Consider the following 18638-nt stretch of genomic DNA (forward strand, 5'->3'; position numbering starts at 1 on the left):
TAACTCATAAGCCAATAAATATTCATTGAGGAGACATCATATTTCCTTTTTGTGTAATCTATGCCCTTAAGGAATTTTTGCTTTAGAGTCGATCAAATTGTAAAGAATTTAAGAAATGGAATCTTTTGATGTACTTATGTATTTATAATTTCCAGTGTTCTTCTTCCTTCCTGTAGATCTGAATATCCATCAGATATTATTTTCCATCAGCCTAAATAACTTCCTTTAGCATTTTTTTGTACTACAAATGTACCGGCAACAATTATTTCACCTTTTATATGTGTCTGTACATATATAGATAGATTTTTTTTTTTTCTTCACTACAGTTTGCATTTTCTTTTTCTTTACTTCTAGTCATTTTCAGTTGTATATTGGACATTGTAAATGAGATGCTGTAGGGCCCTTAGATTCTGTTAGCTTCCTCTGAATAGTGTTGATTTTTGTTTTAGCAAACAATTAAATTACTTGTAGATTTTGCTGAATTTGTGGAGGAGTGGAATTAGGCTTTAATTCTACTTCACCCTTAATCCTAGGGTGAATCCCTTAGTCCTGGGGAATCTTTTTCTCTAAGAAATAATCCTTCTGGGGTTTCAGTGGGAAGCTAGAGATGTTTTCCAAGGCCCTCTAGTTTGGTGGGACTCAAACTTCAAAGTGTCCTCTCTGTGGTGAGCACTACCATAGCTTAGCTTTTTCAGCCTTCCAGCTTTTTCCCCACTTTCTCTGTACTCCTGTGCGTATTTAGTCAGGGGTCAGCCAAAACTTTGAGGGAACTCTAAATGCTTATTTGAGGGCTTTCTTTTATATAATTTCTTCAGTTTCTAGATGTTCTAGTTATTCTGAGGCATCCAATATCCTCAGGCTCCACAGGGAAATATGAGCACAGGTTTTTGCTTGAGTCCTAGTCAAGCAATGCAGCCCGACTACAGCATGCTTTCAGGCAAAAATACGTGTAAATATGTATGTCATCCAATGTGATGTTTCTTTCAGTCTTTTGCCCAATTTGGTCACTAACCAGCACCTTCAAACAGTGGATTTTAAAAATTTGCTCATAATTTGCTATTGTTATCTGTGGGAAGGTTAATTCAGTACAAACTACTTCATCATTATCAGAAGTAGAACTCCCCATCAGGAATTTCTTATCTAATTGGACAAAGAAAACTAACATATATATTAAACAATAAAAAAATAATTCTCAAGATTTTTGAACAGATGTTTAGTTTTATGGGCCAGAGGACAGGAGACCCTTGAGTGCTTTAACAGATAGGAATGGCTTCCTGGAGAAAGTACATTCTGAGCTGAGAGTTGAGGGTTTGGTAAGATCTGGATGGTTTACAAAAGGTAAGAGAAGGCAGTCTAGGTAAGTCAACAAGGTGGGTATAAATATGGTTTGTTCTTAGGACAAGGAGACTTGCCTGCTTTTAGTTGGAAATACATACTGGGTGTCTTGGCCAGATGAAGTGGTTAAGTAATTTGGGATGAGTGCATGGAGAACCGAGAGATGTTTACCAAGTGCATGATACTACTGTAAAAAAAGTTGAGCCATTGAAAGGCTTTTAATGTGGGAGTCACACAATGGAAGATGAATATTAGCAGTTTGCAGAAGACACAGAAATAGGCAAAGATTATAATTAAGTCCACTGCCAGCTTGTTTTTTAGGCCTAGATGATAAAGATTTATGCAAGGCTATTAAAACATGAATACAAAGAAAGAAAATGACATGAGAAGTAGTTTGATAAAGTGGATATTAATTCAATATTTGGAAAATGTGAGAGATTGAGATTTGCTGTTTGCTTAATATTCTAGAATTTGTTGTATTCTAGTCAGTCAAAATGCATAAGATCTGTGTAAAGAGCTGTGTGTATGTTTATGTTGACTTCTGTGTATTTTGACTGTTCTCTGGTGGTATAATCTTTAGGCCCTTTTCTGTTCTCTCAAAAAGTAGCAAATGCTCATTAAAAGTTATGTTGTCATTTGGGCCCTCAGTAAATTCATATTGACAGAAGAACTGTCTTTTGCTATAAGAGACACTATTCTAGTATCAAATGATTTAGGTTATATTTTAAGCATATCTTTTCTTCCAGATTCTCTTACATTTTGGAAATGTATTTGAAAAATTTCTCACTTCTGCAAGGCCAGTTTTCAGAGCCCAATTTAATTTGAAAGCTACAGATGGAAGGCAGATGACTATATCTGATTTTGAATGTGTTTTCAGAAGAAATTTTTAAAGACTTATTATAAGGGTTCTCTACTGTCACTAATCACTTAAGTTTTCCTAGCCTTTTCATGACTAAGCCGTGTAAATAGCTATTTCTTTTGCTCTTTTTTTTGTCCTAAGTTCATATCTTTAAAGAATCTATTCTAGCCATTAAACCTTGTCTTAATATTTCTCCAAATTAATTTTCATATATTGATTCAAAATTTGTTATTCACCTATCAAGGACCTATTATCTATTCAGCAAGAAATCCTTTGAAATTGTCATGTAATTTAACCCGTGTTTTCATTTAATTTTAGGTGACCGAGCTTGAATGTGTTAGTAGCCAAGCAAATGCAGTGCATACTCATAAGACAGAATTAAATCAGACAATACAAGAACTGGAAGAGACACTGAAAGTGAAGGAAGAGGTATTAGCTACTTTTCACTCATCTGTAATCTAACTAAAATGTGTGTACAAACAGTAAGAGTCTTTGTCAGATTCTTTGTCAGATAAAGGTACTTTATGGAATAAGGTAAGGTTGTAGAGGTTTTTTTAGGATGGAATTTTTCTTGAGTGATACTAAGCTTGTTTATGTTTTTCCTATCTTTGTTTCTGTTGTTATGAACTATGATGAGGCAATCAGACTGAGATACTACCTGTTGCCTTCTGTATGAGAGTTACATTCCTATGATCAACAGAAAACTGTTAGAAGTTATATGAATTCTTCAAGCTATTGCTTTCTCTGGTTTCCAGTGAAAAGATATACTATCCCGGGAAGAATTATATCCACAAAACTTGAAGCAACCTTAAAATATTCAGTTTGTTGTTTTCTAAGTAGTGCTATACTAAAGCCACCAATTTAGAGTTGTTGCTTATTTCTTAAGATTATTCTGTGCTAGACAACATGCCTATAAAGATGAATTCACCTCTCTAAAAGTGAGTACAAAGGACTGCTCTTTAAATCATTTTAAGGACTAGGATAGTAATTTCAGGGGGAAAACGGGGCTTTCTCTTGCCTTGATATTGCTTAAATGTTGTTGTTAAAGACATTGCTTTACTATTTTCTAGGAAATAGAAAGATTAAAACAAGAAATTGATAATGCCCGAGAACTACAAGAACAGAGGGACTCTTTGACTCAGAAATTGCAGGTGAGATATAGTAAAATTTTTATTCATTTCTACCTAGTCACCAGTCATTCTTTCACATAGTAGTGACTTTTTTTCTGAAACTCCATTATATAGGTTCTTGGTTTTTTTTTATTTTCCAAGGACTTCTGATTTACACTTAATCTTTCATTTTTCAAAAATTAGATTTTAATTTCATCTAGGGTAGCTTATGATCATCATAGGTAGTCATTTATAAATTGTCTAGTAAATTATTTTAGCTATTTCTACTTTTAACATAAAAAATATCGTGAATTTAAAGAAAATTTCTCGAATGGATTTCATTCTGTTTAGAAATTCTGCTCATTTTTGTTACACTGAATGAATGTATGAATTAAATCAGTTGTGCCCTAATAGACATCAAGTTAGTGCTCTTTTTATTTCTTCAGTCTAATTAATTTTACGTATTATTTTTCTGCATGCTTCCTGATTCTAATTCACATACACATATTCTGCGCCAGTGGTAGTCAACCATAGTTAGGGAAGATTTTTCTAGATTTATTAGCAAAGTCTCTTCCTGACAGTTCAGGTACTTACGTCCCTGTGGCTAGCTGCCTCAAGAAGGACTGATTTAGGGATAAGGACCCATTTAGGGTTTAGACTAGAAAGACGTGTATGTATAGAATGGGGAATTGAGGGTAAGGGGTGAAAGGTGGGACTTAAAAGCCCAGGATTGGAAGGAGTACCTAGATTATAATAAGAATGGCCAGCATTTATTGAGTGTTTACTATGAACCAGACACTATGTGAAGCATTTATATTATGCACGTAATCCTCACGAATCATGTGAGAAAACAGGTTTGGATAGGCTAACTTGTCCAACCGCTATTTAAGTGGAGGCAGTCAAGTTCTCTGACAATAGAGAGGCTTCATGAACTATTTCCCTTTTCCTCTCTTATCACTGACTTTCAGCAGCCTGGGAAGAATGAGGTCACTTGTTTTGGTTTACCCTATTAAGTGTTTCTACATTTTAATCATCTGTGTAAATTAGTGGTTTTCTGGGGGGCAGTGTTGTGCCCCAAGGGACATTTAACAACGTGTGGAGAAAATCAAAAATGATTTTCACAGTTAGAGCAGTGATACTAATGGGTCAAAGCCGAGGATGCTGCTAAAGATTGAATTAGCCAGCCCAAAATGTCAGTAGTGCCAAGGTTGTGAAATCCTGCTGTAGAACTAAAATATGAAGTTCGCAATCAGGGCTGGAAAATATAGGGGAAATTTAATCTAGTTTTGCCTTTTGTTTGTTTTGATTTCGGCTACTATTTTTTTCAATACCTTCTGTGATTCAGGCATATGCTAAACACATACATTAGTTCTAATTCTCACAGTAACAGGTGTGGTATCCCCATTTTCAAAGGGAAGGCACCAGTTTAGAGATGTTAACAAGTTTAATTAAGGCACTTAGCTGAAAAATAGTGAAACCTAGAATTGTTTTGGTTCCAAAGTCTCTGTTCTTTCTGCATTACCACACTGCATCAGGCAGCCAAGCGTCCAAGCTATTCTTAACAATTCTTTAAAAAAAATTTTTTTGTTACATATACATTTACATTACCCCAGAAAAACCAAGAAGATGATTTATTCATATTAAACTTCTAAATGTATTTCATCACCGATTGAACAGTAATTAAAATTTATAGTTGGCACCTGGAATTGTGACTATCAAAAAATACTTATCAAAATAACCTACCTACCTGGAACAAGACAGGGAAGCTTTCAGAAAACCTAAGGACAAATTCTAAAAGTTAAAGCCATGGAAATAACCTGTTTGTTTGTTTGTTTGTTTGTTTGTTTGTTTGTTTTCAATTTAAAGTAAGATACTCCTCTATAGCCCGGCCCCTTTCACATAAACATCTGTTTATGAAAAGTCCCAACACACTTGAACATCCAATCATAAGTTCAGTCTAGAAAATTGGGATCATTAAGTTCCTTGAATGGTGGAGGAACTTTTTCTGAAATTGCAGTACATAGAATTGGATTGTGTAGGTATGAGTATGTATAGAAAATTCATAGGTATGAGTAAATTAAGAATAGTATGATATGATTTTTCTAATTTTCAAGTTGTTTTTTTTCAAATGTGAATGTAACATATGCTCATTGTAAAAAAATTAGAAAAATGTAACATAGCCAAAAAAAAAAAAAGAAAAAAGAACCATAGTATCATTATCCTAAAGGTAGAACATTTGGCAATTCCTCCCTTCAGTGTCTGTTTGAATAACTTTTTCTTTACCTGAGACATAGATACCTTTTTTTTTTAATCTTGCTTTCCTAACTGAACGTTATGTCATAGGCCACACATGTCATATGGCTGCATAATATTCTCCAGTATAGAGGTACCATAGTTTTCTTCGAACATTCTTACAGGGATGGCAATTTATGTTGTTTCCAATGTTAGCTATAATAAGTAATGAATCTTTTAACATAAATCTTTTTGCCTTTCTGTTTCTTTAAAATAACCTTAGAGGAGAATTACTTTGTGTCAATGTTTTAAAAGTTCTCATGCTGAGAAATTGACATCTGGAAAGGCAGGATAACCACTGGTTATTGTGCTCTTCCCATCTTTCCTACCTGAGAGGGAATAAAGGGATAGCTCACTATTTATTATTATTATTATTTTAATTACAAGTAAGACTGAATAATTTTCTATGTTTTAATCATTTATCATCTTTCTGTACCTTGAATGCTACAAGAGCATTTTTACCTTAGAGTTCATCGAATATCCTTGCCTGGAGTTTTAAGCCCCTAGATCTTCAAATGGTCTGGCTTTTACCTGTAATTTAGGTCTTGGTTTACATGTTAATTTCTCTCCTGCACTGCTCTGCAGCCCCCCACCTCTGCCCTAGACACTCTAGTATCACTGTATTTTATTTTTCTTGTAACACTTACTACTCAGTATATGAAAAGATTTTGTTTCTCCATTTTCTTTTTAAACTTTTCATTTTGAAGTTTAAAAAGACTTATAAAAAAGTTGTAAGAATAATACAAAGATCGTCATATACCTTTCACTTATTTCCCTCAACTGTTAACAATTTGCCATATATACATATCATTCTGGAACTCTCTGTAAATATCCTGCTATTTCTTTCCTGGAAAGTTTGAGAATAATTTGCAACTATGATATTCCTTTACCTCTAAATACTTTAAAGATCATTTTTTTTTTTTAAAGTAAGGGCATTCTCTTACATAGCTATCAAAATCAATAAATTATTTGTCTAAAGAGTTTATTCAGATTCTTGTAATTGTCCTAATAATTTTCTTTATAACAAAATTTAAAATTTGTTTTTCTGGTCCAGGATTCATTCCAGGATTACATTATCCTGTCTACTTATTTCGATGTTCAGATCGTCCTAGATTTGGCCAATGGGAACCCCTTTGATCCAGTGTTCTTTGGATGTGACCCTATCCTTTTTTAAAGAACTTCTTCCTGTTTTTAGCACAACTAGATCTTCCAGGCTTATCTTGTATTTTCTTAGCTCCAGTCTTGAAAGTAACTGTTTCTCCAAGGAGAAATTTCTTTTAACAAAGACTAGTTTTTAGAAACCAAGATCTGGTCATTAAATGTGCTTTTTGCTATTGAGATGTCATTGTGTTTATGCCCTCTTAATAAACAGAGCTAGAAGTACACATGCCACATTGTGTCCATTTCAATAGCAAGCGAGAGAGAGAGAGAGAGAGAGAGAGAGAGAGAGAGAGAGAGAGAGAGAGAGAGAGAGAGAATTTTTAACTGAATCCATGCTCATACCTCCCATTGCAGCCCAGTACTATGGAGTTCATTCTAACCTTCCCCATTTTTATGTAACTCCTTTTCCCAATGTTAAGAAACCTGATGCCCACTAACCGCAATATATTTACTTACTCAGTCCTAGAAAGGAATTTCTGAATTGCTAATTCATACCACTGCAAAACAAAAATAAAAACAAAAAACTTACTAACTAGAGATGGGTATAATTCTTTTTGTCCTTAGCTTGTGTTCAGAAGTTAACTGTATTAGTTCTTCTACTCCCCCTCTTCAGTTGGTTTGGTTATTCATTTGAAATAACAATTATGTTCATTTGTGTCCTGTTGTACTCCATTTTTGTTTTTTCTCCATTCTTCCTTATTTTTTATATACATTTACTGAGTATATAAGTATTACCATGGTTCTAGAAGTCAGAAGTATTCAGAAAGATATCTTCAGAACAGTAGCATTCTTTCCACTCCAGTCTATCTTGGTTTCAGCCCCATCCTTCCTACCCCATTGCCATCTGCACTCTGTAGGTAACCAGTGAGTTTCTCATTTTCCCTTTTGGTATTTCTGTTTACACAAATAAACAGATACATCTGTTGTGTGTGTGTGTGTGCGTGTTTTATCCCCACTCTCCTTTTTCTTACACAAATGGTAACATACTCTAGGTTACTCTTTTGCACTTTCCTTTTTTTGTCTAAGATATTTCCTGGAAATCACTATCAGTTCAGAGATCTTGTTCATTTTTTATAGCTGCATAGTACTTCATTTGTGTGTGTGATAGTTCATTCAGCCATCCCTCTTTGTATGGGTATTTAAGTTGTTTCCAGTATTCTGCAACAGGACAACAAATAATCTTGCGCACATGTATTTTGTTATTATTAAAGGCGTATCTTCAGGATAAATTCTTAGAAGCAAGATTTCAAAGTGAGAAGGTAAACATGCAGTTCTGTTAAATATTGTCAAATTCCCCTACGTAATGGGTTATGTCAGTTCCCCCTCACATCATAAGTGCCTCTTCCTCTACAACCTCACTGATGAAATGTGCTCTCATACTTTTTAACTTTTGGCAATGTGCAATAGGTAAAAAATGGTAGTTTTAATTTGTGTATCTCATATTATGAGTGAGTTTAAACATCTTTCATTCTTTTACTTTTATTTATATGTTTTTAAAGCTATAGATTTTCCTTGGCTCATTGCTTTAAGTGTATTTCATAGATTCTGATATTTAGTGTTTTCATTATCATTATTTTCTTGAAATTCTGTAATTTTGGTTTTATTTTTCATGCAAGAGATGTTTAATATAAAGTATTTTAATTTCCCGGTGGAAGGACCTTTTTATATTTTTTATTTAGTTAATTTCTAGTTTTATTGCATTGTGATCACAAGGATTTTTTCGCATAATTTCTTCTTCACATAATTTACTGCTAGATTTTTTTGAGATCTAATATATGATCAATTTTTATAAAGCCTCTTTATTGATTTTGGAATTTAGGTCTTCTATATCCTTACCATTTTTTTCTTCTACTTGATTTGTCCTATACTGAAAATGGCATATTAAAATCTCTTATAGTTGTTTTTATCTATCTCCGTACATCTCCTATAATTTATACTTATTAAAGGTGGCTGCTGTGTTAAATGTAATTGTTATATTTTCATTGTAAGCTATGGCTTTTAGCATTAAAAAAGTCTTCCTTTGCCACATTTTCTACCAGTATTACAATCCTTCACTATTTTGAACCCATCTCATTATTTTGGCCTTTCTAATAAATTTCTAGGTGGAGAGAGCTTTTTATTTTATAATTTTATCATAAATTCCTAGTTTATTGCATTGTGATCACAGTATTTTTTGTGACATTTATACTTAATATATCTTACTATTACTTGTTTATGACCTAATTAACATATGATTAGTTTTGTGAATGTTCCTTGTGTGTTGTGTACATATATTTGGATAGTGCTTTGTGAGCCAAACTGATATTTTATTCTGCTTTGTAACTCAGTCATATAGTCATATTTGTCGATATGATTTTTGCTTGGTCTCGACTCATCATCTTATGTAATAATTTCTATATTCTATATTAATTTGAGTTTTTCCTTCATATGATATGTTCTTTGTTCTTTTTTATATTTTTTGATACTTAAAATTGACTTAACTTTATTGTTATGTTTACCTTTTAACTGATGCCTTTTAAAAAATACTCCTGGTTAACTGTATTCATATTAACATTTCACTGTTTTGTTATTTTTTAATGATATTTTTGACTTTAAACTATTATGTATTCAATAATGTGCTTATTCTGCTCTTCTCTTTTCTTTTTTCTTATTTTTATTTGCATTATTTTCTATCTTGTCGGAATAAGTACATTTTTATATTTTTTAAACATCTACTTTTGTTTTAGTTTTGATATACATTAAATATATTAGATGATCACCATCAGTCTTTTTTCTGAAGTTTCCACAGTAATCTGTTGGTTGAAGAAAAGCTTATCCTCTAGTAGATGGTTTCAGAAGAGCTCATGAATTTATATTTTCTTGCATGTTTCAGCTGTTTTTTAAAAACAGACAGTATGTGGATGATAGCTAGACATAAAATCATTGGTTCATAATTTTCTTTCTTTGAGACCCTTAAAAATGCTTCTCCATTATTACCTTGTTTTATATTGCTTTTGAGAAGTCTGATTCCAGCCTAAATTTTTGGCCTTGGAAATTTTAGGCTCATTCTGTTTGTATGCCCTGAGGATTTTTCCTTTATTTTTAAAAGCTAATCATATCTGATATTTATCAGATATGATTGTTGATGGTCAGTTTTCCCAGCTTACGTGGTGGGCCCTTTTAATTTGTAGATTCAGATCTTCCTTTTTTCCCACCAAGTTTTCTTGTGTAAAAGTTTTAAATATTACTTCTGTCCTAATGCTGTGTTTTTCTTCTTCAGGAGCTCCAGTGATATGTAATTGGGTTGTCTTTTCTTGTCTTCTGTTTTAACCACTTTTTCTCTGACTATTTCCCCTACTTTCTTTATCTTGCTTTAATTTCCTTGTATTTTTAAAATAATAATTGAATAAAAATAGTTTTTATTCAAATCTATTTTTCCTTGGACATCTTATAATTCAGTCTTTATTTTTAATATGATTTTGCCTTTTTCTTTATCAGGGATTTAATCAGCGCTCCTGTTTTTCAATTTTTTGGCCCACTTCTGTTTTTAGTGTGTGATTACCTGACTTTTTTTTTTTTAATGTTTATTTGAGAACATTTGATTCAGAATAAAGGATTCATTTAGAATTTCTTATGTTTTTATAGGGTTTGGGGGCGTATTTTCATCCACTGAAAGTGTCTAGGGTATCATTTTCTGTTTTTATTTTATAATAGTTTGTGTAGATGAAGATTGTATGCACCTTTGTATTTAGTGGATAGGGTGGCAGTTCGGGGTGGCTTACACATTCTTTAATTCAAAAACATCCTCTTTTGGGGGAGAGTGCTGGAGAGGTTGTGTATCTTTCAGTATTTTAATTTTCTTTTGTCTTGGAAGAGTCTAAATTTCTGTGTTGCTGCTTTCCCCCTTTTCCATACTATTCCAACAGGTTCCTTTCTCTTTTTACTCTCTTTTCCTCAGAAGTATTACCGTTCCAAGATTGCTTCCTCATGTCTTGTGTGCACCGTTGAGTCCATTTCTTGTAGTCTGCTCTGGTCCACCAAAATTTTTTTATTTGTTTTTTCAGTATTTTTGCACTTTCAATGGTCTTTCTCTTTCTTGGGGTTCAATCTCAGGCTTCTCGTTCGCCCCTAACCTCTCCTGTGCATTGCCTTCACAGCCTGCCTTGCCCTCTGCAAGGGTTAGAGAGAGCTTGAGAAATCTCCAGGCTCGAAATTGGTGCTTGTATTTCCTAATTGTAGGTAATTTGAGGTTTGTGTAGTTCTAGTTACATTGAAGTCGTAGGATTTGTGCAGTTGTATTTGTTCTTATTTTTGGTTTACATAGTTTGGGAGATATCAGTGAACACAGTCATCTTCCTAGAAATCTGTTCTGTTTACTTCTTTATTTCCCATGTCCTCCTTTTACAATGCATTAAAACAGGGATCATCTCTGTTTATTTTCTGCTGTATTTTCAGTGCCTAGTGCATCAAAGATGCTCAGTAAATAATTATTGAATAACTCTTCTTCAAAATTTGTATGTCTTTTACTCATCTTCCTGTCGAATTAGTAAGACTTGTATATATGTCCTGTTATATATAAATGTTAATAATCTAATAGGGCAATAATATATCTCGTAAGAGCTTAAGATGTGAATCAGATATCAGTAGAGATAATTATTCTATAGCTTTTATTTAGATTAAATAATACAGGATCTGGTTCATTGATGGTGGTAATAATAATTGTTTAATTTTGCTTAAATTGTTCTGGTGTTGTAGACCCCATATCTAACAAATTCAGAGCATGATCTTTTGCTTACTAGGATTTATACTTTCGGTTACTGCCTCAAAATACTCAAAGTACTCAAAATAGAATTAGCAAATTCTGGCCTCCAGTGATTTATCAAGTCTGGACCAGGTTTTAAGTGCCCCAGGCATAGTTTGTATATCAGTAAAGGAGAAGGGGAAAATAGTAGGACAAAAATGATAATAAACGAATGAATTAGGAGAGACAATAACAGGCAAGAAGGAGAGGGCTGGAAGATACAGACAGAAGGTAGAACGCTGGGAAGTGCCACCAACCAGGGCTCCGATTGCCTTATGTTGGACCCTGCGTACTGGGTTATCCTGGGATCATATTCTCAGCCTCAAAATAGACCAGCACCGTCAGCATTGTACTGGATCCCTTTTGTTATCTGAGTAATAAAATTCCTCCAATCAGAGAAATGGCTTAGCATATGAGACTCCTAGAGAGAAGGACACAATTTTAATAGCTGAGGGAGTTTGGTGTTCTGCTTGCTTCCATTGAAATGTTTGGATGTTTCATTGATTGGCAAGGAGAACAAGAAAGCCTTTTATTTTCAAGGCAGGCTTTAGAGGGCAAACCGGGTGGTGCCTGGCAAAGTGGGTGTTTCCTAGTGAATGATATTTGGTCTATTTTCATAGTTGGAAACATTCTACTCTTAAGCTTATTGTTTAAGCAGCAAGAGCACATACTGTGCTATCATGAGTGGAATTTTTATATTTGATCCCAGGGTCGCTTTTCTCCCTCAGTGTTTAGAGCCTCCATGAACTTGGCTTTGGAATTTATAAATATTTTATTGATTTCAGATTCTGCTCTCAGTTTACTTATCTTCATCTTGTGGATTATTCAGAGGAATGAGATTAGAAACATACCTTGTGAAAACATCTAACAGTAAATACTTAAGATTAGATTGGGATTCCTTAAATTCTGTATTTATAAATCAATATAGCTGCTTTATTTTTTTTTAAATATTTTCTCAGCCTCTTGCAGCTCATCTGTGACATCCTTGCGTAAGCCTTGCTCTTAGTTATTTCTGTCAAAGCATGTGAACATTTATGTTCAGAATCCTAAATCAGTTGTTACTTTTTATATGTACTCAAGCCATTTCCCAGTTATTTTTCCCAAAAGTTTAATCTTTACAGGTATTATAAGACAAATTTTGGAAAAAGGTATCCATAATCCCAAAAACCTGAACTAATAGCACCTGTTTGCTTTTTGTACATTAATTCCCCATTTGTCCTCATGCATACAAGTTTTTGCCCCATTGCAGTATTGTTTTTTTCATTTAACATTTACCAAATTGTCTTTCAATAATTAAAAATTAAAACGTTTTTCCTCTATCCTCTAGACTTGATAGAATTTTTTTAAAGATTTAGATTAAAATGATATACTAACATTTGAAACATTTTCTGAGGCTGATTTATATTGTGTTACATCAAAATGTTTTCATTTCCCCATATAATTTGTATATGTGAATGTAATTTGTATCAGCCACTTAATTCCTCTCAGATATAAACGTAAGCTTTCCAGAAAAGATATATACACTACTTCCCCCTTATCCCCAGTTTTATTTTATGCGGTTTTAATTATCTGTAGTCAACTGTGATCTGAAAATATTAAATGGAAAATTCCAGAAATAAACAATTCATAAATATTAAATTCTGTGCCATTCTGAGTATCATGATGAAATCTTGTGCCATCCTGCTCTGTCCTGTCCGGGGACATAAGTCACCTTTTTGTTCAGTGTATCCACCTAGTATAGGCGACCTGCCCCGTACTCAGTAGCCATATCAGTTACCAGATTTGGAGAGAGACCACATTCATATAACTTTTATTATAGCATATTGTTATAATTGTTCTATTTCATTATTATTGTTGTTACTATTGTACTGTGCCTAATTTATAAATTAAACATTTTGGTAGGTATGTATGTACAGGGGAAAACATGGTATGTATAGGGTTTAGTTCTATCGCAGTCAGGCATCCTGGGAGTCTTAGAACATGTCCCCTCTCAGATAAGGGAGACTGCTGTAACTTTCAGTTCATTGCTTATCTGAAGAGTTTACTTAAAGTATAATAGCTGGTTTCTGCTGTTTTTCTCAATTCGATATTTTACAAAAACTTACTTTATATGCTCTTTATGTCATTCTATTTATTTATTTATCTTTTTTTATTATTATTAATTTTTTAGGCGAGGCACCCCTTGGTTGACCTCACAGATTGCAAGGACCTTGTCAGCTTACACTCCCTTAATTTTTATTTGTTATGCCTATAGCACTTGGTCTTCCTAGGTGGTCTGCCATCCAAGTACTAACCAGGCCTGACCTTGCTTAGCTTCTGAGATCAGATGGGATCGGGCTTTTTCAGAATGACATGGCTGTAGTCATTTTATTTTTTAGAATTACTATTATATTTGTGATGTTTAGAAACATTTTTAGAGCAATAAAAACTTCTAAGTAACCAGAATTCTGTGTTAACAATTTGTTGTTGCCGTCATGAACTTCCTTTTCGTGACTTTTTTGTTTCCTTGATTTCCAGTATGTTGGGATTGTTAGTGTTATAATTCTTAGGTGTATAATTATTATATTTCTTCACTACAGGTTTTACCAGTTGAGCAATATTCTCTGCTGCATACATTCATTTGCTATTGAGCAAAACAAAGAATAGTTAAATATTCAGGGGATCCTAAAACCTCATTTTAGAGAATCATTTTCTTCTTTCAGTCTTTCTTCAGAATTGCCAATAAGTAGAAAAAATTAATTTCCCTCTTTTTCTCTGCCTGCTTTGACCTGTGATTGCTAACAGTTGTGCATTAGGAAAAGTACATGGACAGAAACAGAACTGAGATATAGATAGTTCTCAAAGTAGGTCTTCAATTTTCTCTCAGTATTTGAGTGTCTAGGGTGTTGCCTGGCACAAAGTAAGCAGTCAGGAAATTTTTGTTGAGTAGATAGATAGATTGATGAACAAACCATTCTGTAAAGTCACGTGGAATTCTCAGATGGCGAGATCTGAAATTTCCTAAAATTGTGTTAAGCTGAGGTTCAGTAGCTTGTCCTAATGGTCAAATTGCATTAGTTACCATAGTGTTAGTAATAGTGAAAGTTATATTATTTTGTAAGTCATGAACTGACATGCATATGTATCACACTTTTGTTTCTAAAGGAAGTAGAAATTCGGAACAAAGACCTGGAGGGACAACTGTCTGACTTAGAGCAACGTCTGGAGAAAAGTCAGAATGAACAAGAAGCTTTTCGCAATAACCTGAAGACACTCTTAGAAATTCTTGATGGAAAAATATTTGAACTAACAGAATTACGAGATAACTTGGCCAAGCTACTAGAATGCAGCTAAGGAAAGTGAAATTTCAGTGCCAATTGATTAAAAAATACACTCTCTCTTCATAGGACTGTTTGGGGCTCTGCTTCAAGATCACACACACAAAAATTAAATATCACTCCTCCAGGAGGAGGATCTTTTGAAAATTGGAATTGTATATTTCAGTGTAAATTTTAGAATTCCGCTTGTAGCTAGGTTGAGGAAAAAAGAGATGAAACACTTGAACTACAAATTACCTCCATGTATATTATTGGCCATAGTTAACTAGAAAATTATAAATAGACACTTAATGCAATCTTTTTTTCCTGATATTAGCCAATGGGAGAATTCACAATGTCTGGGTCACATCCCCTTTTTGTGTTCAACACAGTGAAGGCTATCTGCTTTCTAAATTAATTTATTTATGATATCTAAAGCTGTGTTTTGTGCAAAAACTTAGTGATGAAAGCCCTGTCTTTTGTTGTAATCTAAGTAATTTCTCAGGATATTTTTGCACTGTTGAGAAGCAGTGCCATTACCAGTTAATTCTTGCCAGGAGTGAGAAAGAGCTGCATCTTTGATTGAAACATGCTTACTATAACTGGCTGTATAGCATTCTTCCCTTTTTTTATACTGGAAGATGCATCATTCTGTTGACCACTCTGGTACCCTCTGGTGTTCTCTAATCTTGTCTGCTGTATAGTTTACTTTTCCATATTGATTCCATGTATTTATGAAAAGATATTGTCTCCCATTTTATTACACATTTTAAAGCCAACTAACGAAGGCAGCTGAGTCCCTCAGAAATTTTTCTTTTTAAATTTCTAATAAATTTGACATAGGACTGAAACACAGCAGCCCGTCACTGACGGTCTGCTCTAGCAATGTTAAGTATATTTACAGAATATGCAGTTACATTTATTTATATATTTTGCAAGAAATCTTTTCTGAACGATCAATGCATTTCAATTTACAGATAATTATGGTTATTGGGGAACTGTTTATTATTGATCACTTTAAGGTGTATAGCTATTTTAAAGGGGATCCATTTCCATCAAACAAACAGCCAATCAGAGGACTATTGGGATTGGAGCCGTGTGCTCTGTCTGGGGCTTCATGTCAACCACATTTCTAGTCAAACTTCACAAGGCAATATTCTGAACTGTTAAATAGGCATTTCAAAACAGAAATTCAGTTCAATAGGCTCTTGTCAGTAAACAGGTTTTAATGTTGTTTTGATGTAATTTTAAAAGACTTTTAGCAAAGATGCTTTTCTTTATTTCTTTCTTTGAAGAAACTATTTTAAAAGTAAGCCAAGTGCTGTCTAGTCTGCTTATGGAGTAGGAATTGCATTAGAGTCCATATATTCTTGCTGTACAATGCCTGTGATTTTGAGGAGGGTTCTTTTTTAAAGTGTATGCTTGAGTGTCTGACTCTATGGAGTCTACAAAATGCACTGACTTTTTGTTTGTACCCCCAAAAGATTGAATTGTTAAGTACAAAATTAAGCTAAATAATCAGTTTGTAACCATTTTTTCACTCACAGATATTCAACATAGACAGTTTTCTTTTATATATATGTATGTGTATGTATGTAAATACATACATATTAATTTATATTAGAGTGAAAAATAAATGGTTTGTTTCTAAAGTTAGTTTCTAAACTGAGTTTTCAGGTGTCTCTGAAAAGTTTATATCAGACATTTAATCATCATGTATTATATGTGCTAGAACATCATGTAAGTAAGTTACCTCCATTTATTTTAGGATATTTCCCTCACCTATGTATTATAGGGAGGATAATTTAGGTACAAAGCTCAGAGCTGAGATATTTCTCTAATAAATCAGGTAATAAAATTTATTTGAGTGATAGAATTTTGAAGTAGATGTGATTTTATCCATCAGTTTCTGAGTAACAAAGAGCACCAGATTTTGATTTAAATAGAGGATTTAACTCTAGGGATCAGGGAATGTAGTTTGAAGAGTTAAAAAAACAACAACAGTGTAATCTGTTGAAATGGTAAGTGAATTATTTTAATGACGCATTAAAATATTTTTAAATTTTGACATAGTTGTTATTTAATGGGAAAATAACTCATCAAAATGTCTCCATTTGTATTGATATGTGAGACGTGTATAATTCAATATATACATATGACCATATGTATATACAGAAAATTATTTTTAATATTTTCCTACTGATATGAAATTTAAAATTGGAAATTTTGTGAGTTTTTTCCTTGTCCGATAGAGCCTAATTTGTTTTGTTTTGTTTTAAATAGTGATTTCACAATTTCTTGAGGGCTGCACCTTTAAATTCCCAGAATGTCATTAGACGTGTATAGTATATGGGATAAGGTGAACACAAGTGCACATATAAATAAAATCTTATTAAGATTATTTTAAACATTAATTTACAATAGGAGAGTATCTAGAATTATCATCTACAAGTCATAATTAGGTTGTGTGCCTACTGTAGTTTTCTTCATTTCTGTATTATATAAATAAAGTTTGAATATTAAAATTTGATTTTCCCAGAGACAAGTATTATATAATGTATCTATATTTAATTAAAACTGTGGTAATATATTTATCAGAAAAGAATGTTGGGGACTGTAGCCTGAACATGTGGACTTGAAGTGACGCAGAAAAGGAGAGCAGAGATTGATCCCGTTGTGTATAAGTTATATAACTATGAATTCTTGTACCAAAAAAAAAAAAAAAATTCTGAAAAAAAAAAAAGAAAAACAAAAATACAGTTTTTATTTTGAAATACATTTGTTGTTCTCTGGAGAATGTACTTTATCTTTTTTCCTTTAGTCTTTTACAGATAATTTTTTAAAAGCATTTAAGTAATGGCAGCATTTACGTAAATCTTACAGGTGCTATTGGATTTTGCATTAGTGTGTTATGTTGTGAAGTCCTAACTTTGACATAAAAGGTTTTATAAGTATTTCCCTGCCTGGAAAATTAGTTTTTGTTTCTCCTCTTCCTCTTCTCTCTCTCTCTTTTTCCCTCTCTCTCTCCCTCCTTCCGTCTCCCTCTCTCTCCTCTCTCTGTCTCTCTCTGTATGTCTGTCTGTCTCTCACTTATTGCAGATTTTAAAAAGTTCATGAAGCTGCATCTCTGTCCCTATAGAGCAACTCCAGCACCATCATAGATTTAATGTTTTGCTGTCATTGAACTGTTGGGAAGCAGAGGAAAAATTTACACTTTTTTTCCAAGTGGAATGAAAAAGGAACACTCAAAATTAAACCACTACCACCTTTTAAAACTCATTTCTTTGTTAAAGATTTAAATTTTGTTGAAATTAAATTTATTCTTTAACATGTGCTACAGTCTTCCATGTTTTTATTTAACTCTGGAGTATGCAGCTCAACTGTTCTCTCCTTGCAGACCTGATTTTCTGTCAGTTCTGGAATGGGAGGCGGCCAGAGGAAAAGTTTGTTTGGTGGCAGTGTTGGTGTTTGTCGTGTTTTTGTTGTTGTTTGTTTTGTTTTGTTTTTTGAAGAAACCTTTTTCTTCAGTTAATATCAAATGATTTTAACATATTGACATTCTGTGCTTGAAATTATAAAATGAACTTTTCGATGAAAGTCTTCAATGAGTTTTTATCTTCTGGTTATTTAGTATTGTTCTTCTACCATTCGTGAAGTAAATTAATTTATATAAAACTTAAAGAAAAACTAACAAGTAAGTAGTAGTTGAAAATGGCACATTTAAAAATTTTTCACAAGTAGGTTACCATATTGTAATATTCGTTGAGAAGATAAAATTTCGTGTAAGAGGATATTTTGAAAATTAC

At 33.1% G+C, this 18638-nt stretch overlaps 1 protein-coding gene and 1 pseudogene across 1 annotated transcript in view; one reads left to right on the top strand and one right to left on the bottom strand.

The window, feature by feature from the left end:
• The window catches only part of HOMER1 (homer scaffold protein 1), a 113111-nt gene extending 94682 nt beyond the window's left edge, over positions 1 to 18429 (top strand). Inside the window, exons 7-9 of the mRNA XM_016118826.2 lie at positions 2513 to 2623; positions 3265 to 3345; positions 14681 to 18429. Of these exons, the coding sequence (XP_015974312.1) occupies positions 2513 to 2623; positions 3265 to 3345; positions 14681 to 14869 (381 nt within the window). The 3' untranslated portion in view covers positions 14870 to 18429. The remainder of the gene's footprint in view (positions 1 to 2512; positions 2624 to 3264; positions 3346 to 14680) is intronic.
• LOC118606965 lies at positions 13782 to 13900 on the bottom strand (annotated as a pseudogene).
• Positions 18430 to 18638: the final 209 nt, after the last annotated feature.

Source organism: Rousettus aegyptiacus, unplaced genomic scaffold (assembly GCF_014176215.1).
Source record: "Rousettus aegyptiacus isolate mRouAeg1 unplaced genomic scaffold, mRouAeg1.p scaffold_m13_p_8, whole genome shotgun sequence".
Lineage (NCBI taxonomy): Eukaryota > Metazoa > Chordata > Mammalia > Chiroptera > Pteropodidae > Rousettus > Rousettus aegyptiacus.